General features: G+C 57.5%; 1 protein-coding gene across 5 annotated transcripts; it reads left to right on the top strand.

The window, feature by feature from the left end:
* Nucleotides 1-46: 46 nt before the first annotated feature.
* On the top strand, nucleotides 47-25,004 carry SH2D3A (SH2 domain containing 3A). 5 transcript variants are annotated; one of them, XM_050925674.1, is made up of 11 exons: nucleotides 47-585; nucleotides 8,097-8,232; nucleotides 13,759-13,887; nucleotides 14,508-14,941; nucleotides 15,603-15,700; nucleotides 16,757-17,343; nucleotides 18,931-19,046; nucleotides 20,417-20,588; nucleotides 21,263-21,374; nucleotides 22,570-22,755; nucleotides 23,222-25,004. In XM_050925674.1, the coding sequence occupies exons 3-11, from the start codon at nucleotides 13,780-13,782 to the stop codon at nucleotides 23,392-23,394; spliced, it is 1,986 nt and encodes a 661-aa protein (XP_050781631.1). In that variant the 5' UTR covers nucleotides 47-585; nucleotides 8,097-8,232; nucleotides 13,759-13,779; the 3' UTR covers nucleotides 23,395-25,004. The 5 variants fall into 5 exon arrangements, with proteins under 5 accessions (XP_050781631.1, XP_050781629.1, XP_050781633.1 ...); XM_050925672.1 differs by lacking the exon at nucleotides 47-585 and adding an exon at nucleotides 5,674-5,776; XM_050925676.1 differs by lacking the exons at nucleotides 47-585; nucleotides 8,097-8,232 and adding exons at nucleotides 11,219-11,787; nucleotides 12,446-12,699.

Raw genomic sequence — 25,004 nt, 5'->3', positions numbered from 1 at the left:
ACCCCAGGGAGGAGCTGCAAGGGAAGGGTGCCCCTCCCTCCAGGGGCATCAGAGAAAGCTGCTCTGCTGAGCAGGATAAGAGCTGGCAGAGGAGACAGGCCCCTTTTAAAAGCACCTTCTGGGGAAAAAAGACATAGTTAGTTCCTGGGCCCACATAGCTTGGGGAGCCGGGGCTAGACCCCCGGTCACACTGCTCTGCTCCCAAAGACTTTTGTCCCCTCAGCTAAGGGAAAACCTCCTCTGCTTAGGCCAGTAGTAGACACCTTATCTTCTCTATAGGACGAGGCAGTGCGCTTTTGCTGTCTCTTTCACACACATGCATCATGTGGCAGTCAGGTCAGTATGATCCCTGTTTCACAGGTGGGGAAACCGAGGCACAGAGCAAAGGCGTGATATGCCAAAGATCAGCCAGGAAGTCACCAGCAGACTTAATAGAAGCAACTCCCTGTTTCTGTCATAAGAAGGGCAGGGGCTGTTCTCTGTGGCATGTTTCCCCCTCATAAGGCAAATCAGTTCCCATCGAGCACAGCTGGAGGGAGCGACAAGCAGAGACACAGCCAGCAATCTGAGCAGTATAAGCAACAGGTGAGTTTGCTTTTCTGGGGAGATCATGGGAGGGGGCAGGCCAGGGAGCTGGTATCTACAGTGAGATGCCCTGGGTGGGTCAGCCTCTGTACTGAGCCTAGAGCAGTCTCCATCCACTAATCCCTCCCGCACCTGAAAATTCCTAGCAGCTCTTCCAACCCTATCTCCTCCTCCCACCTTCTTCCTTTAAATTCCTGTGCTGCCACCTGTTTGCCCGACGTGTCCACTAGGGGTCACTCTTCTCCACATTTTGCAGCAGAGGAGGCAGCGCTTGCAGACAGATTTGCTGGTGGTCCGTAGGCGGATTTGGTTTCAAACCTGAGTCAGTGTAGACATAACCCTAGGGGTGCCTGGCCTTTCACACCCACACAGCTGGGATCTAACCCTTTACCTAGACTAAAGGATTGTATCCAGATTGTATCCTCGGGGTGGAGTATGGGGAGAGAGAGACAGTATCAGTCTATCCCCATATTCACCAATTCATCTATTCCCATTAACAACCCAGACTCTGGTTGTCTATAGCAGTGGTTCTCAACCAGAGGTACGTGTACCCCTGAGGGTACACAGGGGTCTTCCAGGGAGTACATCAACAGGCTACATAAAAGCACTAGCGAAGTCAGGACAAACCACGATTTCATACAATGACTCGTTTATACTGCTCCATGTACTAAACACTGAAATATAAGTACAATATTTATATTCCAATTGATTTATTTAATTGTATGGTAAAAATGAGAGAGGCAGCAATTTGTCAGTATTGTAATACTGTGCTGGGACACTTCTAGAATCAGAGAATATCAGGGTTGGAAGGGACCTCAGGAGATCATCTGGTCCAACCCCCTGCTCAAGGCAGGACCACTCCCTCAATAAATCATCCCAGCCAGGGCTTTGTCAAGCCTGATCTTAAAAACCTTTAAGGAAGGAGATTCCACCACCTCCCTAGGTAACCCATTCCAGTGCTTCACTGCTCTCCTAGTGAATTTTTTTTCCCTAATATCCAACCGTATTTTTTTCCCTAATATCCAACCGTATAAAAATACGTATTTCGTATTTTTATGTCTGATTTTGTAAGCAAGTGTTTTTTAAGTGAGGTGAAACTTTAGGTACACAAGACAAATCAGACTCCTGGAAGGGGTACGGTAGCCTGGAAAGGTTGAGAGCCACTGCTTTATAGCTGTGGTTTTCAACTTGTGGTCCTTGGACCCCTGCAGATCCATGGACTACGTGTAAGATTTTAAAAAGGGTCCAGAACCAGCTTTTGAAAATTTTATGGGTCCACAAATTTAAAAAAGGTTGAAAGCTGCTGATCTATAGCCATGTGAACTGTTTGGAAACTGATGCTATGTTTCACCATTTTTTTTTAAAGCTCATTTTCTCAAATTTTTTCAAAAACCCACCAAAAATTCCAATTTTTTGACCCAAAAAAGTTTTAGTTTTTTAGTTGTGAGGGCAGGAATTGTCTCTCGCTATGTGTCTGTGCAGCACCTGGCACAATGGGGGCCCCGATCTCTGTCGAGGTTTGTGCAGCATCCGTGTTTGGCTAAAGCATGTTTTCTAGAAAGGCATCCAGTTTGGATCCGAAGACATCAGAGCTGGAGAAGCTGCCCCTTCCCTTGGTAGTCTGTTCCAATGGGTATTCACACTCACTGTTAAAATACATGCCCTATTTTCTAATTGAAACGTGTCCAGAAGTCCCATCCAGCCATCAGTTTCTGTGCTGCCTGTGAGGGAACTTACCCAGCGTGATCAAGTCACCACATTTGTGGTCGTGGGTTTGGAGCTGATGTTAAACCAATCTCAATGCCAGGTCATTTCCTGTCCAGTCACCCTGCTCAGAGTTCCCCATCAGAGCACCTGCTCGGTTGGTAGGTTGATGAGTCATCACTGGAGAATGTCCCGCCTGATGGGGTCAACTTCTCACTCAGCAACTCCAGAGCCTGGAGAAAACAAGGGGAAATAAATGTTAAATACTGGATTAATTGGCAAATGAACTATCCCGCAGGGCAGTTATTTATCTCTGCTTCTCCAACATGTCCCTGCTTCTTTCTCTTACCCCTTAGGAGTGGGGAAAGCAATCTTGCAAGCTTAGGGATCTCTCCTGCCCTCCATCACCATAATGCCTGGGCACTTCACACATAAAATCAGTAGCCGCAGTGGAGACCCCCAGTTCCTAAGGTCCAGCTCAAAATCCGTGAAACTCCTCATAGCTCACATCTGCCATGCTGAACCTGATAACAAGCCAGGCACGCTGCAACCACTGCTCCTGATTGGTCAAGGATCGGGCCCATCCACGTATTCGTGTAAAACCAACTTCCCTGCCTCCACCCATCTCATTTGGCTCACCCACCCTATTACCATATACCTCACCATACATGAGGCAGGAAAGGACTTTTGTGTCAGTTTCACAGTTGGGGAAACTGAGGCACAGTTGCACATACACGCTCACGATAGAAAAAGGGGTGGGAGAGGCGGAGAGAGGCTGGCTGAATCAGGCTGAATCTCATCTCAGCAGCACCAGGCTCGGTTCCTTGTTTGGGGCCATGAGTAATGTCATGCAGCTTTGCCAAAGCTGCAGACAAAGCCTGTGACAGAGCAAGAAATTGAAGCCAGTCTACCTTATACCCCAGGTTAGTGCTCTAACCACTGGACCACACTTCCTCTTTCTTTTCTGTTTTGTCTACTTGAATCAGAAGCATTTCAGAGTGGACCCAACATTTTCTGTGTTCGCACTATGTGCTACTATTTAGATATTTAATAAATAACAACATTCTCTGGCATGTGAGAGGTAGTGGGGTCCCGGGGCTAGGGCATGGTCTAGGGACTGAGAACCCCTGGGTTCTAATCCTGCCTCTCCCGCTGCCCTGCTAGGTGGCCTTGAGCAAGTCACGCCCCTCTCTGTGCCTCAGTTTCCCCTCCCTTTGTCTGTTTGGAAGGGGAACCCTTTGGGGCAGGGACTGGGTGTATATGCAGCACTGAATTGGAGTTCAGCTGATTTACACCAGCTAGGGAGTTGGTTCCCAGGTCAAGGCTGGAGATTGCAGCCCCCAGGTGATCTAATAGTGACAGCGTCATCCTTCCCGACACAGACATTACTCATGGCCCCAAACAAGGAACCAGGCCCGGTGCTGCTGAGATGAGATTCAGCCTGATTCAGCCAGCCTCTCTCCGCCTCAGCTTTGTTCCAGGCTGACACAGTCATGGTAACAGCAGGGAAATCTGTCAGCAAGCACCCCCCACCTGTCCAAGAAACTTGCTGGAAAAGTCAACCCACTCCTTCCGTCCCCAGCTGCCACCAGCCATCTGGCGCGTTGTTCCTGCTTCGATCCTTGCTGGGCCCCTACTACCAGAGTCTTTTATAAAGGAAAAACCCCTTTATAAGGCCATGATCTGATCCCCCAAGCAAGGTCGGGCCGGGTCCGACCTTGGACAGGGCGCCTTGCACTAAAGAGAGCGGTGAGAGTGGTTCAGTAGGGGGCGCTCTCCCTTCTGAATCAATGCTGACCCCGCTACCCAAGGGTGGCACTAGGGGGTGCTGTGCTGCAGGGAGTAAAGTGGGTGGCTGGTTCATTCAAGGGGGTTCTCCCCTCCGAATCAGTTCTGATCCCACTCCCATAGCCAGGTGGCAGGGGGCGCTGTGCTGCAGGGTGACGGCTCAGTAGGGGGCGCTCTCAGTAGGGGGCGCTGTGCTGCAGGGTGACGGCTCAGTAGGGGGCGCTCTCAGTAGGGGGCGTTGTGCTGCAGGGTGACGGCTCAGTAGGGGGTGCTGTGCTGCAGCATGGTGGCAGGGGGGGCCATTCTGCTTCACGCAATAGATGAGAGGGGTTGATACAAGGAGCCCATTGAAGCAGAGGATGGGAAGCAGTTCTGGCTGACACACGGCAACAGGCAGCTTGGGATGGAGCCGAGGGGGACTGTGCACAAGGCCCTGGTGACGGGAGGTGTTTCGTACACCAGCACGCACATTCACACTCAAGCCGACACCAACCCACAGTCACATTCACAGCAACAATCCTAGAGGAGTAGTCACATCTGCTGCACAAACAGCAACCCTTGCCACGGCTGTGCTTACACCCTCACCTCCGCACACTTATTTACACACAACACACCAGCTGCCCCTCCACAGTCGGACTCACAATACCTCAATCACACAGGCTCTCAAACACACTTCTCACACCTTCAAGGCTACACAAACACACTAGCACCCAGGCACACTCGAAACACAGACTCACAAAGACAACTCAGGTGACACCCACAAGCCTACCCAAAGACACTAACGTGCCATTACACCAATTTACATCCAGAAATCAGACTCACAAACATACTAGCTCACACTCATACACTTCAAACTCACACCCAAAACACACAGACTCACCATCTCAGTCCCAGAGATACACTCAAACTCACACCCACTATCACACCCAGAGCACACAACCCAACTCACACACAGATACATTCAAACTCACACTCACTAACACTCCTAGAATACACAACCCGACTCAGCAACGCACAGACTCAGTCATATAAACTCCAGCTCACACCCAAAACACACAACCGGACTCACCTTCTCACACTCAAACCTTCACACTCAAACTTACATCCACTATCACACCCAGAATACACAACCCGACTCACCAACTCAGTCACACAGATACAAACTCACACCCACTAACATACCCAGAATACACGAAACTCAGCAACACAATCTCACAGTGATACACTCAAACTCATTCCCAGAACACACAACCCAACTCACAATCACACAAATACATCGCTTACTATCACTCCCAATCCAACTCACAGTCACACAGATATATTCAAACTCACACACAGAATGCACCAAACTCAGCAACACAAACTCACAGTGATACCCTCAAACTCACCCCCAGAGCACACAACCCAACTCACAGCCACGGGGATACGCTCCGCCTCACACCCAGACTCACAAGCGTTCACCACCTCACATCGTCACCCCACAGCCCCCCCGGCTCCGGCTGCCTCCGGCGCCCCTGCCTGGTCCCGGGCTCTGCTCCCGGGGGTGGGTCCGGGGCCTGGGCGGAGCCGCTGCCGGGCGCTGGAATGTGCGGAATGGGGAGAGCGGAGAGCCCGGGGCTGCCGGGGACCTGCCGGGGCTGGAGGGAGCCGGAGCAGCGCACGGGACCCCGAAAAGCAGCGCTGCGCCCCAGCAGCTCAGGTACGGGGGAGACGCTCACCCCTGCGCCTGCCCTGGCTGGGGGTGGGGGGCGGGAAGGGAGAGCCCTGCGGGGGGGGGATCTCCAGCGGGGTTGCTTCTGTCTTGGGGACCAGCTAGAATCCGGGGGCGGGGTATCCTGGAGGTGAGATCAGGGTGGGGACCCTGCGCTATAGGAAAGGAAATGAGCCAGATCGGGGTGGGGGTCTGCCCGGGAGGTGAGACTTGGGGGGTGACCCTGCCCATAGGAGATCCAGATGAGGGGGGTTTCTGGAGGTGAGATCTGGGTGGGGACCCTGCCCTATAGGAAAGGAAATGAGCCAGATCGGAGTGGGGGACTGCCCGGGAGGTGAGACTTGGGGGGGTGACCCTGCCCATAGGAGATCCAGATGAGGGGGGTTTCTGGAGGTGAGATCTGGGTGGGGACCCTGCCCTATAGGAAAGGAAATGAGCCAGATCGGGGTGGGGGACTGCCCGGGAGCTGAGATCTGAGGGGGAGGGGAGCCCTGCCCTATAGGAGGTGGCCAGGATGGGGGGGGGATCTATTCTGGGGACCCCTGCCCTGGCAGTGAGATGGGAGACGTTCCCACTGGCTTCTGCCCTGATGGGGTACCCAGTTACAGGGATGGGGGAGATTTGTTTTGGGGGAGCATGTTAGCAAAGACGTCCCCAGCCCCTGAGCCTAGGGGGAATCTTATCTCTGTTCCCCACAGCCATTTTTCAGATTGTTTCCCCAGAGAAAGACTGGAGCTCTCCCTAAATCCCCTGCATACCCTGCCCCCACCCCAGCCCCCTTGGTTTGCTGGTAACCCCCCAACACACACACACACACACACACACACACACACACACACACCCTACAGCTGGGTTAAAAGCACAACCCCCCTAATCTAGCCCTTGGAAGAGGGGCTTTGGCTGTGCAATGATCTATCTGCGAGGGGTCTAGGGCCTGGTTCAGCCTCGACCCTGTGGCAGTCGGAGGAGGACCCGGGATTTACCCTGGAGTATCTGAAATCAGCACATGGCCAGCCTATGCTGTGGTCAGGGGCACGCGGTGCCCACAGAGCCCTGGCACAGGCTGCGCCTGGTGGGCTGTGGCTGATCAGAATGAACACACGTGTTGCGTCACTAATTTTGGGTGATCGGCTTCCTTCCCCTGCGGTCGCACTGGCTTCGTTGTCCAGTTGTTGGTGTCCATTCCCTTTGCCAGTTTTCCGTTTGCCCCCATGTAAATGGGTGTTGCTCTGCTGGAGTTAATGGGGCCAGATCCCTGGCTGGTGTAAGCTGGCTCTGCTCCTTTGGAGTCGTGGCTGATTTACACCGGCTGAGATCCCCGGAGAGTGTGGGAGGAGGATCCAATCCCTGCGCCTGCCTCAGGATTGGTGTTGTTCCAACAAACTGGGCCTGTGATGGCTGGGGGGAAGCACGCCAGGGCGGAGGATTTCCTCCCCATTGTGCGGCCGCCCAGCCCTTTGTGTCTGGTTTAGTTGGGGATTGGTCCTGCTTTGAGCAGGGGGTTGGACTAGATGACCTCCTGAGGTCCCTTCCAACCCTGATAGTCTATGATTCTATTGTTCCCAGGGATGGAGTCAAAGGGCCAGGGCCATGTCCTGAGCCGGGCATGCAGCTCCCGTCCAATGGAGCTGCGCCGGGGGATTAGAAGGGTGGTGAGAGCCAGGAAAATTACAGCATCACAATGCCCCTGCATTGCCGCTCACCAAGTGACATGGAGTTCAGGGGTTGGGACATAGGGACTGTCCTGCAGGATCAGACCAATGGGCCCATCAAGCCCAGTATCCCACCTCCTCCCTCCCCGCTCACACCATGGTGCTAGGTCAGGCCAATGGGCCCATCTAGCCCGGTATCCTGCCCACCCCACCCTGGATCAGCTCAATGGACCCATCCAGCTCCATATTGCCTCACCCTTGATGGGCCCATTGGTCTGATCTGTCCAAGCAAGCCTAGTATCCCCTACCCTGCTCCCAAGTCCCTGTTGCATTCGATCCAGACAATGGCATCAATCCATGGATGTCACTGGAGTGACTCTGGATTTGCACCGCGTTAGCTGAGGTCAGATACTGGCCCCGTGTCTCCCCATTCTCCGTGGAGCATGGCTGGTGCACTCACCTGGCTTAGCTGATAACAATCGGGGTCCAGCATGTACCGTGTCTCCCTGTGACTTTTTATCTGTCTCTTTCATTCTTTGCTGATGAAGACACCGGGGCCCAAAGAGCTTGGGAGCCGCCTGGGCCTTTCATCTCACTTGTCTTGCCAATCAGTTTCTTCCCAGGAGACTTCTGATCTGAATCTCATTTCCTTTTAGGAGGAAGCATCCCTGTGGAGGGCTTGGCGTGAGCTCTGGAGGGTGGAGACCTATCGAACCTGGTGGTGAACGGTCCTAGGGGGCTGGATGCCCCGTCAGACTGGGCATCCCCTCACGTGATACCCCGGAGTTGCCTGTAAGTCATAGATTCTTGTATCCCTTGATGTGAGTGATTCAAACTGGCCTGACGCTGACAGAATTAAGCAGCTTGATGTGTTTAACTTATCCAAGAGAAGGTTAAGAGGTGACGTGATCACAGCCTAGAAGCACCTATCCTAAGCAGCTGTTACATTTAGCAGGAAGAGATGCAGCGGCTGGAAGCCGAAGCCAGACAAATTCACGCTGCAAATAAGAATCACATTTTTAACAGAGAGGGGAATTAGCTACGGGGGAGGTCACCTCAGATCTGGGCTTGTGATCTACAGAGCTGGGAAGTTGCGCTGGCAGGCTCTGGTGTAGAGGGCTCAGCCCTTTCTGTAGACGGGGGCCTGGCCCTGACCTTGGCAGGAATTTTGTCTTGGCAGCTCTGCCGCAAGGATCAAAGGAAGGAGAGGGCTGGCTGGCTGAGCAGGGGATATAATCAGCGCTCTTACACGGTGCTTTTCACAAGCAGATCTCAAAGCCCTTTGTGGTCTTATTTATCCTCCCAACCCCCCATCTGAGGCAGGGCACTGCTGGTATCCCCATTGTACAAATGGGAAAACTGAGGCTCGGAGAGGCTATGTGACTTGCTGAAGGTCACCCCGGGAGTCTGTGGCAGAGCAGGGATTAGAACCTGGGTTTCCTAAGTCCTAGGCTAGGGCCCAGATCATTGGAACATCATTCCTCTTGGGGTCTTTGTCTCCTTGATTCCAGCACAGGTCTGGGGCAGCTGGTGCCCACCCTTGGCTGCTCAGCAGCACCTGTGTTGAATGAACGGGTGGGTCTGAGCCCCGGTCCATATGGGCATGTGTCCCTCCTGTGGGAACGCAGTGCCAAGATTCAGGGGGGCAGAGCACCCTGGCGTCTGCAGGATGATGGCCCAGGGGGTGAGTCACTGTCCTTTAGGTCTGCAGGGACAGCCTGGGGTCCAAATAAGCACCATGGGGTCCTAAATTGCAGTCCACTGTGCCCCATGTTTGTGCCCAGGTGGGCAAATGCTCCCTCCCAGTCCCACATGTGAGTGGTGTGGATGGTCGGGTAGCTAACGCATGGGGCTGGGAGTCATGAGAACAGACCACTGCCCACGCTCAGGGCCTGATCCTAGACCTGTTGACATCGGCTGCAAAAACCCCGCTGAGTGGGCTCAGGGCTGGAGGTAGAGTTTGGCTGATGCCAGAGCTGGGCGGGTGGCCCATGCTGCAGCACCCCATAGCTGGAGATGAGACACCATGGGGCCCAGTGCTCTGAGAAGGTCCAGAAAACCCTCTTTCTGGATGTCCGGCTGGTGGGTCTTGCTCACCTGTTCAGGGTCAAACTGATCGGTAGATCTGAGGTCAGGCAGGAATCTCCCCCCGGCCCAGATTGGCAGGGACCTGGGAAGTGACGGCTGGATCATGTCATCTAATGGGGGCAGAGGGCCCGTCCAGCTTGGGTGTGGCACCCGCGGGTGCATCGATGCTCCAAGCTTAGGCAGGGCTTCTCAATCTTTATCTTTCTGAGCCCCCTCCCCACCCCATGCTATTCAAATTCCATGGCCCACCTGTGTCACAACATCTGTTTTTCTGCATATCCAGTAGATTAAAAGCCAGGGCTGGCGTTAGGGGGTAGCAAGCAGGGTAATTGCCCAGGGCCCCACACAGGGCCGGCGCTTCCATTAGGTGACTCTAGGCAGTCGCCTAGGGCGCCAGGATTCAGGGGGCAGCATTTTGTGCGCTCCCCACGGGGCGCACGGGAGCTTCCGGTTCTGCTCCCGTCGCGTCGCCAAAGAAGGACCTTCTGCCGACGTGCCGCGGAAAACAGCGGCAGGCAATTGAGCAGCTCAATGGCTGCTGCTCTCGCCTGCGGCATTTCAGCGGAGGGTCCTTCTTCGGCGGCGCTATGGGAGTGGAACCGGAAGCTCCCGCGTGCCCCATGGGGAGCACACAAAATGCCGCTCCCTGAATTCTGCCTAGGGCGCCAGAAACCCTGGTGCCACTCCTGGCCCCATAACACAGGGGGCCCCCGTGAAGCTAAGTTGCTTGGGCTTCGACTTCAGCCCCAGGTGGTGGGGGTCAGGCTTCAGCTTCCTGCCCTGGGCCCCAGCAAGTCTAACGCTGGTCGCTTTCTGGTTCGTTCTGGCGGCCCCCCCGAAACCTGCTCATGGCCCCCCAGTTGGGAACCACTGCTCTAGGGTTCCCATTGCAGCTGGTTGGGCAGTGCGGTGCTGGAATACAGAGACACACCCAGGCCACAGGGAAGGACGGTGTTTGGGGCCAAGGGGGCTGGGGGAGCCACATGGCAGCAGCACAGGGAGCTCAGAGTCTCAGTTTGTGACCCACGGAATTTGGGATCCCTCTGCCGCCTCTGTTGTAGAAGTACCACTGTAGGAAATGTAGGCTACCCCAGCCTTGGCCTCTTCCAGCAGGGGGCGCTGTGGGGAGTGGGGCAGGAGCGCTGGCTGTGGGGGGAGCTCCCAGCTACCCCAGCCCTGGCCTCTCCCAGCAGGGGGTGCTGTGGGGAGTGGGGCAGGAGCGCTGGCTGTGGGGGGAGCTCCCAGCTACCCCAGCCCTGGCCTCTCCCAGCAGGGGGTGCTGTGGGGAGTGGGGCAGGAGCGCTGGCTGTGGGGAGGAGGTGTAGAGATCGTGTGACTGAGAGCCCCGAGGCGCAGCCTCTGACTTTGGGGACCACAACTGTGAAGAATCATGTGACTTATTGGGGGTCTCCGTAAGTAGAAGCTTGCAGTCCGTGTTGGTTGAGAAGAGGCTGGGGCAGTCCGGGGTGGGTGGAGGAGAAGGGGGGCTCTGCACAGGGTAGCTGCTTGTGGGGGCTGGGGCAGGAGCCCAGGAGCAAGGCTAGCAGGAGGTCCTGATCTGAGGGTGACCGAAGCCCTGGGAAAGGACTAGAGGGCCATGGGGATCCTGGATCCAAGGCTGAAGGTGAACTCTTTCTGTTCAGTAAGGTGAATCAACAAGGCTCTCTGAGGGGAGTGGTGTCTAGTGGTTGGTGTGGTGGGGAGACTGGATTAGAACCCAGGAGTCCTAGCTCTGGAAGGAGAGTGCCAGGCAAGGTACTCCTGCATTCCTGGGGAGCAGGACTCCTGCATTCTCTTCCCAGCTGCGTGGTCGCTGAGTGCCACCAGGGTGCAAGCGGAGGGGAAACTGAGGCACATACGCAACCAGGGTGCAGCGACCATGTGGGGCGCATGCTGGGTGCAGGGCAACCCCCCAGCTCCTGCAGTGCGCTCTCCTCCGTAAGCAGGAGTGCAGACTCGTATCGAATGGCCCTGTCCCCTGTGCTGAGGGCTCCTGCATGCCAGCCAGTTGGAGCTGCACTACAGGGCCTGCTCGCTGGGCTGGAACTCTTCCGGCCTGCCGGGGTCACAGGCTGCTGGCAAGCTCCCAGTGCCGCTGACTCAGCACCCAGGCATCCCAAGGTGTGCTCGGTGTCTGATAACCTGCCTAGGCAAGGGGCTGCGTGAACCGGAAGGAACCCGCCCCGAGCAGACAGTCCGGAGGAGCCACCGTTGGGACAGGAGGATCTGATCCCGAGGACTAGACTCCTTTGGAGCCAGGTGAACAGGCAGGCTCCTCGCAGGGTAAAGGGATCCGAGAGGGTTACATGCCACGGCTGCTTTTGGCACTTTGCTCTTTCCGCTCCCGCTTCTTATCGCCTTCCCCTCTTCCTCAGCCTCCTTGCACAGCGTCACCCACAAAGCCACTGGCACTAACATTACAGTCGAGTCTGGAGCAGTTGTTCTCTCCCTGGGGTCCGGGGCCCCTTGGGGGGGCTTCATGCAGGCTTCAGGGGGTCTGCCAAGACTTGCTAGGTCCCAGGGCAGAAAGCCAAAGCCCTGCAGCCCAGGGCTCCAAGCCCTGCCACCTGCTTGCTGCCCCATAACGCCAGCCTCGCTTTTAGATGCAGAACATCAGTTGTTGTGGCACAGCAGGGCCATGGTGTTTCTGTAGCATGTTGGGGAGGCTGCAGAAAGAAAAGGATTGAGAACTCCTGGTCTCGAGGCCCCAACTGGGATCAACTCCTCCTGCCCTCCGGCCATTGGGCTGGGTGCTGCACAGGCCCCAGTTGAGATTGGGGGTGCCCCTGCCTGCTGGGTGCTGCAGGCAGAGGGAGACCGTCTCTGCCCTGAAGAGCTCACAGTCTAAGGAGAGAAAGTGAGAGGAAGGATTGTTAGCCTGTATTTTACCATTTTGTCTATTTCTCATTGTCTGCAGCGCCTGGCACAATGGGGCCCAGATCTCAGCTGGGGCGGGGGCTGTCTCTCTGTGTGTGACCGTGCAGCGCTCGGCACAACGGGGCCTGATCTCAGCTGGGGCAGAAGCTGTCTCTGGCTGTGTGTCTGTGCAGTGCCCGGCACAATGGGGCCCAGATCTCAGCTGGGGCAGGAGCTGTCTCTCTCTGTGTGTGACCATGCAGTGCCCGGCACAACGGGGCCTGATCTCAGCTGGGGCAGGAGCTGTCTCTCTCTGTGTGTGACCGTGCAGTGCCCGGCACAACGGGGCCTGATCTCAGCTGGGGCAGGAGCTGTCTCTCGCTGTGTGTCTGTGCAGCGCCCGGCACAACGGGCCCAGATCTCGGCTGGGGCAGTGCCTGTCTCTCGCTGTGTGTCTGTGCAGCGCCCGGCACAACGGGCCCGGATCTCAGCTGGGGCCAGGGCCTGTCTCTCGCTGTGTGTGTGTGCAGCGCCCAGCACAGCGGGCCCGGATCTCAGCTGGGGCCAGGGCCTGTCTCTCGCTGTGTGTCTGTGCAGCGCCCGGCACAACGGGCCCAGATCTCGGCTGGGGCAGTGCCTGTCTCTCGCTGTGTGTCTGTGCAGCGCCCGGCACAACGGGCCCGGATCTCAGCTGGGGCCAGGGCCTGTCTCTCGCTGTGTGTCTGTGCAGCGCCTGGCACAACGGGCTCGGATCTCAGCTGGGGCCAGGGCCTGTCTCTCGCTGTGTGTCTGTGCAGTGCCCAGCACAGCGGGCCCGGATCTCAACTGGGGCCAGGGCCTGTCTCTCGCTGTGTGTCTGTGCAGCGCCCGGCACAGCGGGCCCGGATCTCAGCTGGGGCCAGGGCCTGTCTCTCGCTGTGTGTCTGTGCAGCGCCTGGCACAGTGGCTCCCGATCTCGGCTGAAGGCTCTGGGCGCTGTTGTAATGCATACTGGGGATGTGAAAGTGGCGCTGGCACCGGCGGCGACCCAGCAGGCCTGCGCTTTGGGGTTCCCATTGGCACCGGGCCATGCTGATTCAGCCCTGTGGAATGACTAGCACCTGTGGTGCTAAAGGATCAGGCAGAGAAGGTGTTAGTGGATGACCAGCAGGAGTGGGGGGCAAAGTCCTGAGGCCAGGGGGAGGGAGGAGGATCCTTCTCTGCTCTCTGACCTTGGTAGGAAACTGCCCTGTCCTGAGGTCAGAGGCTGGGACAGGTCAGGCTGCGTGGGTCTAGGGGGATAGGCTGGGTGGTCAGAGTCCGGGAGGGTGAGGGCACGAAACCAGTTGCTGGGAGGAAGATGCTGCTGCTGACTTTTGACCTTTCACCACCCAGGAGGCCTAAGCCGAGGTGACCATGGACTTGGCCAAGGAGACGCTCAGGAAGGAGCTGGAGGAGGAGCTGAAGCTCAGCACAGACGAGCTGCGGAGCCATGCGTGGTACCACGGCTGCCTGCCACGGAAGGTACCCATGATTCCAGTCTATTAGGTGTATTATGGTAGTGCCCAGAGACCCCAGCTGAGGTCACGCCTCATTGCCCTGGATGCTGCATAGATCCAGAGAGAGGCCCTGCCCCATGGAGCTCAGTCCCGCTACCTGGGAGGCTCGGTATCCCTGTTTTACGGAGAGGAAGCCAGAGGTGCAGGGAAGGGAAGTGACTTGGCCAAGGTCACACAGAAAGTCAGTGACAGAGCCTGACTCTCAGCCCCCTCCCTGCTCTAACCACTAGACCCCACTCCCCTCCCAAAGCCATGGGTAGAACCCAGGAGTCCTGACTCCCAGCCCCCTCCCTGCTCTAACCACTAGACCCCACTCCCCTCCCAAAGCCATGGGTAGAACCCAGGAGTCCTGACTCCCAGCCCCCTCCCTGCTCTAACCACTAGACCCCACTCCCCTCCCAAAGCCATGGGTAGAACCCAGGAGTCCTGACTCCCAGCCCCCTCCCTGCTCTAACCACTAGACCCCACTCCCCTCCCAAAGCCATGGGTAGATCCCAGGAGTCCTGACTCCCAGCCCCCTCCCTGCTCTAACCACTAGTCCTGCTGCCTGCCATCTCTACCCATGAACAGCCCTTGTTTCCCCAGGAGGCCGAGTCCCTGCTGGGGGAGGACGGAGATTTCCTGATCCGGGACTCAGGCTCCAGCCAGGGGGACTACGTGCTGTCATGCCGCTGGCGGGGCGAGACCCTGCACTTCAAGATCATCCGGGTGGTGCTGCGCCCTCGCCTGGGCTACTCCCGCACCCTCTTCCAGTTCGAGCAGGACCAGTTTGACAACGTGCCAGCCCTGGTGCGCTTCTACGTGGGCAACCGCACACCTGTCTCAGAGACCTCGGGCACTGTGATCTCCCGGCCCGTCAACCGGGACGTGCCGCTGCGCTGGCTGCAGGAGCGCTACGGGGCCACTGGCCAGCTCTGTCTGGACAGACAGGAGCCGGCCAAGGGGGACACGGCTCCCCGCAGACTCAGCCTCCGCAGACTCACCGCTGGGGAGAGGGTGACAGACGGGAACCTGCTCCGGTGAGCGCTGGGATGGGAAATGGCCCTGGTTAGAGCTGGGGCTGGGAGTCTGGACTCCTGGGTTCTCTGCCCAATTCCAGGAGGGAAGTGGTGTCTAGTGGTTAGAGCGGGGGACAGGCTGGGAGTCAGGATGCCTGGTTTGGTTCCCAGCCCCTGGGAGGGGAGTTGGGGATCTGGTGGGTTTGAGCAGGGAGGACTCAGAGTCAAGACTCCTGTGGTTCTATTCCCGCTGAACCATTAGCCCATTCCCCTTTCTGTGCCTCAGTTTCACCATCAGTGAAGTGGGTCTTCTGATTCTCTCATCTGGGGATGGGTTGTGATGCTCAATTCCTTGCTAAGCAGGTTCCAAAGCCAGGGGGAAAGGGGCTGCCCTGGTTATTAACCCCGTGTCTGCCAAACTGCCCCCACGCTGTGGGTTGGGTCTGAAACGCTGGTCCCTGGTGCTGTGTCTGATTCACACCAGCGACTCGGGCTCCAAACTGGCTTCCCCACAAATGATCACGTTCCGTGGAGCAGCCCAGCCCCCGCGCGGAGGGCAGGATCCCAGATCTGCCAGCCAGGCCCATTACTCCGGCATCCCCTTCATTCTGAGCGTGAGCCCTTTGCAGCTTGGGGGTCTGCAGCGGCCTGGGGCTCACGGTGTCACCGCTTCTCCCTGCAGAGTGAAAGACAGGAGTGGGAGCCACCCCACCGGGCTGGATCAGCTGGGCCAGAGACCCTCCCTCTACACAGCGCAGTCAGACAGTAACCTACGGACAGGTGCGTGGGAGCCAGGGCTGGAGGGCAAAGGCTGCCTCTGCTGGGGGGGTATTAACCCTTTCTGACATGGGCGGGGTACAGGGCAGGGATTGGTTTGGCTGCCACCTTCAATGCAGTTCCTCTGGATTGACGCTGGTGTAACAGGATTTGTGCAGCTCCCAAGTGCAATGCTCCCAGGTGGTACCATAATATACCTAATAGATAATGTACAGTGCCTAGCACGTGCGTCGAGCAGGCTCCTAGGTGCTACTGTAATACATCTAATAGACAACTTAATAGGCAGCAGGTTTAAAACAAACAAAAGGAAGTATTTTTTCACACAGCGCACAGTCAACCTGTGGAACTCCTTGCCAGAGGATGTTGTGAAGGCCACGACTATAACAGGGTTCAAAAAAGGGCTAGATAAGTTAATGGAGGATAGATCCATCAATGGCTATTAGCCAGGATGGGCAGGAATGGTGTCCCTAGCCTCTGTTTGCCAGAAGTTAGCAATGGGCAACAGGACATGGATCACTCGATGATTACCTGTGCTGTCCGTTCCCTCTGGGGCAACTGGCATTGGCCACTGTCAGAGAACAGGATACTGGGCTAGATGGACCTTTGGTCTGACCCAGTCTGGCCGTTCTTATGTATAATGTACTGCCTAGCACACTCCTGGTCCATGAGCGGGGCGCATAGGTGCTACCATAATACATCTAATAGATAATGTACAGCACCTAGCACAACAGGGTTCTGGACCATGACAAAGGGGTTCTCAGGCGTTACCATAATACACCAAATAATGGACTCCTTACAAACCAGATCCTCAAGCTGGTGTAAATTTGCAACTCTCCATTGACTCCAGTGGAGCTATAGCCGGGGGATCTGGCCCTGCTGCATAACACCACAGCTCCGATTGCCACCCCGCTGTTTTCACGCTGGTGTAACTCCCCTGTCCCTAGGGGGGCGACTCCGGATTCCCAGCAGCCCTGGCTGAGATCAGAACCAGGCTCTGTGGGGTCCATGTGTCTGGCTGCTCCGCTCCCCCCTCTGACATGGTCCCATCTCCCTCTGCAGGCAGCCCGGAAGCTCCAGTCGGCACCCAGGAACGGAGTGAGCTCCCGCCCCCCTCGCCCGTCTTCCGCACTGGCAGCGACCCCGTGCTGCGACCCACCGCCCCCCGGTGCCTGGACCCCGAGGGGGGTGCAGCGCTGAGCGGCTCGGAGGGGCAGCTGCACTCCAAGGCTCCCCCCAAGCCCCTGCGGGCCCCCTCCATGCTGGTGGGCGACGCCTCCCAGGAGCAGCTCAGCACCTACTGTGAGCTGGTGCCCAAAGCCCCGGCCGGCCTGCGGAGCCACGTGGCTCGGCTGCACACCGAGGAGAAGTGGCGTGGCCGGGCCCGTGCCACGGACACGGCCTTCGGCTTCCTCGAGGATGAGGTGGTGCCGCTCCCCCGGCCACGCCACTATGGGGAGGAGATGGAGGGCTTTGTGCGCCCCCTACTGGAGACAGCCTCCTCCTTCCAGCCCCACAGCTTCCACTCGCTCCTCCTGCCCCACGACAACAAACCCTTGGAGCCCGGCGCCCTCAAACGGCTCAAGGACCTTTTCGACCGACATGACTGCCGGACCATGGCCCTGCACATCCTCTACATAGACTGTCTGGTAAGGGGGAGCTGGGAGCTAGGGCTCCTGGGTTCTATCCCTAGCTCTGGGAGGGGAGTGGGGTGTAGAGGTTAGAGCAGGGGCAGACACTGGGGGCCAGGAGTCCTGGGTTCTATCCCCAGCTCTGGGAGGGGACTGGAGTCTAATAGTTGGTGGGGGGCAGGGTGCCAGGACTCCTGGGTTCCAATCCCAGCTCTGTTGCTAACTCACTGTGCAACTATGGACCAGTGACTTCCTTTCCCCGTGCCTCAGTTTCCCATCTGTATAGTGGGGGGAATGATAGTGCCCTCCAGGGCAGTGGGGTGTGGGGAGGTGAGCTGGTTGTGAGGCACCACTGCATCTTTGTAAAGTGCTTTGAGATCCTTTTAGTGGAAAATCCCACAGAGCCACAGAATTTATGGCCAGACAGGATCATTGACTTGGATATCACAGGCTCCCAGAAACCAGACACTAAACCCGATCAGCATGGATGGGTGGGTGGCGTTACCCCCTGCCTCTAATGGCCCTGGACCCCAGGACCCCCTGGGGATGCAATGGGACCCTCGGGGTAAAAACTGGCCACTGGGGTGTGTGCACTTGTACCTCAGCCATGCATGGCGGCTCCTCCGCTGTCCCCCGGGGGGGCTTGTTATCCTGCGCTGGTGGCCCCATCTCATGCCTCTCCAGCCCAATTAATAGGAGAGCTCCTCTCCTCTCATGCCCCAGCCCCACCCATGGTCCTCAGGCTCTCCTCCTCCAAGAGGGCCCATTGGACTGGCCCTTCCCAGAGTCTGAGACACGCCAGCTTAGCTAAGCTGCAGCCTGTGGGCAGAAGGGGTTAAATATTGGGGGGAAGGAATTGTTTAGGGGTGTAGGGAATCTCGGGGGCTGTGGAACTGTCCCCACTCCCACCCTAAGGGGAATGGGTAGGAGCCCCATAGCTCTGATGGGAAGCAGCCCTGGAGAACAGGAAGCAGGAGATAATACACGGAGATATACCGATCTCAGAGCTGGAAGGGACCCCGAAAGGTCATTGAGTCCAGCCCCCTGCCTTCACTAGCAGGACCAAGTACTGATTTTTTGACCCAGATCCCTACATGCCCCCCTCAAGGATTGAGCTCACAACCCTGGGTTTAGCAGGCCAATGCTCCGGGTAGTTATAGCAGGTTGGGGTCGGCACTGTCTGTGAGGGGCAAGGGCCCCCTCCTGAGCCCCCCACCCTGCTCCTTTGTAGCACAGCACCCCCTAGTGCTGTGCTGGGGCATTGGGGTCAGAAGTAACTGGGTGGGGAGAGCGCCCCCTATTGATCCCCACTCCCTGCAGCACAGTGATCCTGGAGATGGGTCGGGGGTGACTTATGGACTGATGGTTAGCCACCCTCCCTGGTCTTTGGATGGCCCTGCTTGAGCCTGGCTGGGGGCACTGCTCGCTCCCCAGTGAATGTGGAATGGGGGGATCGGAGAATCCAGGGGCTCATTAGCATAATGAGAAAAACCCCAGGCCCCTTGGGGGACCCAGTGATCTGGCTCCCCTCCACCAGCAGGAGGGTCCCTTTGTCCTGGCAGGTCTCAGATCCTCACCCCTGCATTTGTTTGTTGCTTGCACCAGGCTGGCAGGATCACCGGGGTGACCAGGGAGCAGGAGCGGGCGATGGGGGTGAGCTCGGGTCTGGAGCTGATCACCCTGCCTCACGGGCACCAGCTGCGCCTGGACCTGTTGGAAAGGTACCGGCCTGGGGGAGCAGGGTGTGGGGACAAAGGCTGCGGGATGAGGCGTAGCAGTGTTGAAATGCGGCTGCCTCTGGGGGAGGGCACGAGGGTGGCTAAACAGCTGCACAGCAGGATTGCACTGGCAGGAGGAGGAGCTGGAGTCTAAAGCCGCAGGGGAAAGTTAGAATAAAACACGGCCGGGGCATGGCTGGGTAAAGCCTTTACAGACCACAGAACAGGGTAAGATTAAGGTCTTGTCTACATGAACACTTAGTTTGCAGCAAGCTAGGGTGGGAGCCTCCCGCCCCCACAAACCCCCAGCCTGCCTGTGCGCTCTGTCCCTGTGCACCCAGGTGACGTGCAGTACCACCTCATGAATGCGCTTTGCTGTAGTGCTCTTTGAAACAAGACTGGATCAACGCGCACTAACCAACGTCTAGTGGGCACCAGCAGGGATGGGGCGGGCCGGTCTACGCTCAGAACATGGTGGCTGGCGCTGTAATGAAATTGCTCTATGCTGACGGGAGAGAGTTTCTCCCATCAGCATAGTTAATCCACTTCCATGAGAGGTGGTAGCATCCCTGCCGTCCACACAGTGCTGTCTATGCCGGCATAGCTGTGTCACTCGGAGGGCAGAGGGAGTGGTTCACACCCCTGAGTGCCATGGTTACACCGTTACAGGTGTGTAGTGCAGACCAGATCTTAGAGTGTGGCTGGCTGGGGTAAGTTCTCACCCCCAGCTTGCTGCGAACTAAATGTTTGTGTAGACAAGCTCAGGGCCTCGTGAAAGATGGCAAAGCGCCTCCTAGCACTGTGGTGCAGTACTGCGATCTGCACTCACTGCCCCCTCCTGAAACCCCCACTCCCTGCAGCACAGATCCCCAGAGCACCATGCTGGGGCACTGGCGTCTGCACTGATTCAGGGCATGTGTGCATTCCACCCACACTGCGGACCCTCGTCACGGCAGAAGAGGTTTTTCCCAGCGCGGGCATGAGTGAGTGAGTAGTAAAGCCACCCCTTCCCGTGGCAGTAACGAGGGCAATGGAAGAATTCCTCTGTCACCCTAGGGGTGTCTACACTGGGGCTTAGCTCAGCTTATCTATGTCATTCGGGGGGGAGGGCGGGGAAGTGAATTTCTCACACCCCTGAGCACCATAGCTAGGTTGACCTATGTTTTAAGTGGAGAGCAGACCTCAGCAGGGAGCGCTCCCTGTCCTGAGCCCCTCCCTGTGTTACACACGGGGGAGGTTCCCTTGCAGGTCTCCCATTTAACACACAGCCAAGCCCAGACCTGCTTAGCTTGCCCCAGGTAACATCAGCCCCACTGCATGCCCTGTTAGCGAAGGGGAGGGCTCAGCCCCTGTGGTGTCTCTGTCCCTTCCAGGCACCATCTCATTGCCCTGGGCATCGCTGTGGACATCCTGGGCTGCACGGGGGCCGTGGCAGAGAGAGCCGCCACCCTGCACAAGATCGTCCAGCTGGCCGTGGAGCTAAAGGGCTCGGCTGGGGACCTGTTCGCTCTGTCGGCTGTGATGAAGGGCCTGCAGCTGCCCCAGGTGAGCAGCGGGCCAGGACCAGGTGGTGGAGGGTGACTAGCTCCTGTTCCCCATGGAGGCCGGCCCTGGCCCCAGTCTGGAAGGCAGCCTTCATGAGGCCCACCTAGAGGGATGGTTCAGGCTGGCCCATAGAGAGGGGCATATGGAATTGTCTCGTCAGGGAACAGGCTGTGAGCCCTGGAGCGTGGGCTGCTGGATGGAGCCCTGGGGAAGAGACTGCGGGGAGGTAACGTGTTCTAATGGCCTAGGAGACCTGTGACCTTGGACAGGTCACTTCTTCTCTCTGGGCCTCAGTTTCCCCTGCTCGCCCTGTGTGTGTGTATACAGTGAGCTGTTCAGGACAAGGACTGTCTATGGGTCTGTGCAGCACCCAGCACAGGGGAGAGCCCCTGATCTCGGCCAGGACCTGTGCAGCACCCAGCCCACTGCGGGCCCCCATCTTGGTCAGTTGGTCTGCACATCGCCCGACGCAGTCAGGGGTCTTGAGTTGCTACAGCATAATGGGACCCAAAAGGCCTCAATCTATCCCTAAGGAACGGGACTCCCATCCATCTGGCAAGTTGCCAGGGTCTGGTCAGTGGTACTTGTCCCAAGGCATGGCACCTGCCGTAGCCCGCCCCCGCACCCCCCCAACCTCTCACTCCTGTCCCTGTGTCCCCACCACCACCCCGCAGATTGCGCGGCTGGATCAGACGTGGCAGAAGCTGCGGCAGAGCCACACCGAGAGCGCCATCGCCTTCGAGAAGGACCTCAAGCCCCTTGTGAAACGCCTCAACCAGGGGGAAGGTGAGACAGGCCCGCTGGGTGCCTTGGCCATGGACCTGAGAGGGGATGGAACGAGCTGAGGAGGAGGGGATGTGGGGAGAGCATCATGAGGGTGAATCTTGCCCCAGGAAGAGAGGGCTGCAGGAGGTGGCTGACACCTGAAGAGGTGGGGATTAGGCTGGGGGCTATGGATGGATGGCCTCACCTGGGCTTGTGTCCCACCAGCCTAGGCCGGATCACAGCCAGACCTCCTCCTCCGCCTCTGTTGCCAAATGGTACAGGTCCCCTAAATATGCTGCTATTCCCCCCATTCCCGCAAATACCCTTTTATGCCCCTGTGCCAGAGCCCTGGCCCAGTCCAGGAGGAATGGCTGGCCCAGTGGTTAGCACGCTGGCCTGAGACTTGGGAAAACCAGCTTCAGTTCCCTGTTCTGCCCCAGTGTCCCCGTGGACAACTCACATAGTCCCTCTGTGCCTCAGTTTCCCCCTCTGTACAATAGGGATTGTGAGGATAAATGCATTAATGACAGTGAGGTGCTCGGGGGGTGGGTGCCAGACCGGTACCTAAGATGGAGCGGACGCCTTTCTGTCCATGCAGGGGAGAGGATTCCTGTCTCAAATAGGGTCTGATCCTCTTCTCCCAGCATCCTTTGCACTAAGCCACTGGGCTGTCTGTAAATGCACCCTTTACCCCAGGGCTATATTTCACCCTCTATGGTCAGTCCTCTTCATTTTGTTACTCTAGGCCCAGCAAAGCATCATTCAAGTAGGAGGGAGAGAATTAGTCCCTCCCCAAGACATCCAAACCCCAACAGTGTCCCATTGCAACTGGACTACAGCTAGGTGTGACATGTGATGGCTGGAAGCATCTACAATCATGGGGGAGAGCGGGGGGGTGGGTCTGGTGCCCTTTTATCCAAGCAGCTTCCACTGCAGTTTCAGGGCAGACCCCTTCTGGGCCTGTTTGCCTGACGCATCAACCCCTGTGGCTAGGCTTGTAGAGACCGAGGCCTGAGATAAAAGACCTACTACTGCTGCTGGAGTCTTCTTCCACCTCCAGCGGCCACGGTCTGCCTGTTTGCTGCTCGAAGGAGCTGGGTTGCCGGCAGATCCGGGCGGGACGGATTTGTCTGGGCAGTAGTGCCTGGCCTACAAGGCACAGTGGGTACAGGCCCCTGCTTGGAGGTGGCTCTGATGTCTTGTCCCCGCGCTGCAGGGAACTCCTCCCCAGGAGAGGTCGCCGTCCCTCACCTCCTGCCTCTCATCAGCCTCATGGAAGGGGAGCAGCTCTGGGACGACCATGAGGAGAGCTGCGACCTCCTGCTACACACGCTGGAGTCCGCCCGCTCCATCGCCACCAGCGCCGGAGCCTACAAAGCCACCGCAGAGGCTAAGCTCCAAGGTACGGTTGCAGGGAGCTGTGCGCGTCAGGGGCTGGCGGAAGGGTTTCCAGAGGCTCATAGGAGTTGTAGTTCAGTTGCCTCGTCATGCTCCCTATTTTCTCTGGGCTGGGTTCCCCAGCTGGACTACATCTCCCATGCTGCCATTGCGTCACTGCACCATGAAGTGGTGCTGTGGTGCATGATGGGAAATGTAGTCCAACAAGGGAGCTCTGCCCCAGAGGTGGTGGTGGCTATGCAGCCACTGCACTACAACTCCCACAAGGCACAGCTGAGGCAGTTCCAAACAGTAATATTCTCAAATCCAGCTTGATGGAAATGGTTTGAGTAGCTCCAGTCTTTGTGGAGCTGGGCCTTGCCTTCAGTAAAGCCAGTTCTTAGGACCCCGGACTGCAATAACACAAACAGCGTAGGAAGGAACGAGCGAGAGCCTCAGCCGTTCCCTGGTATCGTCTCTCCTCTCCCTAGGATTCCAAGCCACGCCGGAGCTCCTCGAAGCTTTCCAAACCGAGTTTGCGCTCCGCTTATTCTGGGGCAGCAAAGGAGCGGCCGCGGACCGGGCCGAGCGCTACAGGAAATTCAACGCCATCCTCACGGTGCTGTCCCAGAAACTAGAACCAGCGGGGAAAACGGAGCCCTGAGTTTCCTCCACCACCGTGGCACGGACCACGAACAATGGCTTGCAGAGCCAAGTCGGCACAGAATGGAGGAGCGACCGCGCCCCGGTGCCTGGAGATTTCTCCACGAGCTTGGCCCCCAGTGCCGGTAGCAGGATGGGGACAAGGGAACTAGCCCGAGACCAAAAGCCTTCCAGGCCTCACCGCCGCAGAGGACGGTGGATACAGAGATTTCAGCGGCTTATGCCAGGGCAGTATTCTACCAGCCCCCTCCTGCCTTGCTGCTGGAGGCGGCTGCTCTGTGTACAGAAGCTTGATGGAGTGGGACAGATTGGTGGACACATTGCACCTGCAAGCCTTCGGCTTTTTAAATGCAAAATGCCACTGCAGGTTTAGCTTCCCCCGCCTCTTTGCCAGCGTGGGAAGGTGTGAGCTGGTTAAAGGGAACGGAGGAGCAGGGGGGATTCCCCCTCCCAGCAGAGGAGCGGTGGCTGGAGCAATAAACTAAAGACTTCCAGCTGGCTTGGATAACTGCTGCAAAGGGTTGCTCCTGTCACTGGGGTGTGTGGAGGGATGCCGGGGAGGCTGCTGGGGGCCCCCACTGCAGCAGGAGCAGGGCTAGTACTCAGCGTGGGTATACAGCACTGTTGCCTTTCTCAGGAGAGGGCCAGGTAGTAGACACCTACTGGGCCCTTCACCCCCATTCGGGGGGGCCCCTAGCCCAAAGGGGGATGCATGCCCTGCCCCCTTAGAATGACTATTGGAGACTTACAGGAAGTGAAAAGTCTCTCTCTGCCCCTGTCCCCTTCTCCCCTGAAATGAGCAGGTTTTGGGATGCCCTCAGTGCATTAGGGGAGCTCCCCTGGGCCTGGGTGGCAGGGGACTGTCACCTCTGGCCCAGGGATGAAGAATTGCCTAATGGTTACAGCAGGAGTCACCTGGGTTTGGCAGGCAGTTTGGGCAGGAAGCAGGCTGCAGCAGATGGAGTGAAGGCTAGGAGAGGCCGGCCAGGGGTTAGACTAGGATGTTCAGCTTCTGCTGGCAGCTGCTGTTTAACTAAAGCATCCTACTGTCATCCCCCTGACCTCAGCCCAGCGCTCTCCTCAGCGGAGGGCAGTGGGGAAGCGAAACCAGACAATGCACCATCAAGGGGAACAGTCCAAGCCAGGCTGTCGTGTTTCCTGCCCCCCCGAGTCTCTGCTCACGTGAGGGGAACCAGCTTGAGTCAGTACCTATCCAATGCCCCAAGGAGCAGCTGGCCAGCAGGGTTATGCCTATGAGAGCTTAAGGTGGGGATTTAAACAAGGGTAGTTACAGCCAGGCTCAGCCCTGGGTGGATGCTCTGAGCTCAGGCTAAGCCCTTTTCTATGGGGGAAGCCAAACCACTCAGCGAGGGTGGGAATTTAAGGCCCCTGCTCTGAATAAGCCAATGCAAACTGCAGTTCCATTTGTGGGGCCCCCCTCTCTTCCCCACATCCATGGTGGAAGAAGGGGGGTGGCTGGAGACAGCACAAGCATGACTAGGCCCCGGCTCTACTCTAGCAGAAAAAAGCAGTTTAAATGTTGCCTCTAACAAACCCTTGAACTTCAGCATGGAAGTAAAAGTACCATGTTCCCTTATGGGGAAACTGAGA

This window comes from Gopherus flavomarginatus, chromosome 16, assembly GCF_025201925.1.
Source record: "Gopherus flavomarginatus isolate rGopFla2 chromosome 16, rGopFla2.mat.asm, whole genome shotgun sequence".
Taxonomy (NCBI): domain Eukaryota; kingdom Metazoa; phylum Chordata; order Testudines; family Testudinidae; genus Gopherus; species Gopherus flavomarginatus.
This window is presented reverse-complemented; position numbering and strand designations above follow the sequence as displayed.

Coding starts and splice junctions, on each gene's coding strand:
- SH2D3A (XM_050925674.1), top strand. CDS start 13,780: ATGGACTTGGCCAAGGAGACGCTCAGGAAGGAGCTGGAGGAGGAGCTG. Junction 15,701..16,756: donor AGACAGTAACCTACGGACAG/GTGCGTGGGAGC, acceptor CTCCCTCTGCAG/GCAGCCCGGAAGCTCCAGTC. Junction 17,344..18,930: donor TCCTCTACATAGACTGTCTG/GTAAGGGGGAGC, acceptor TGCTTGCACCAG/GCTGGCAGGATCACCGGGGT.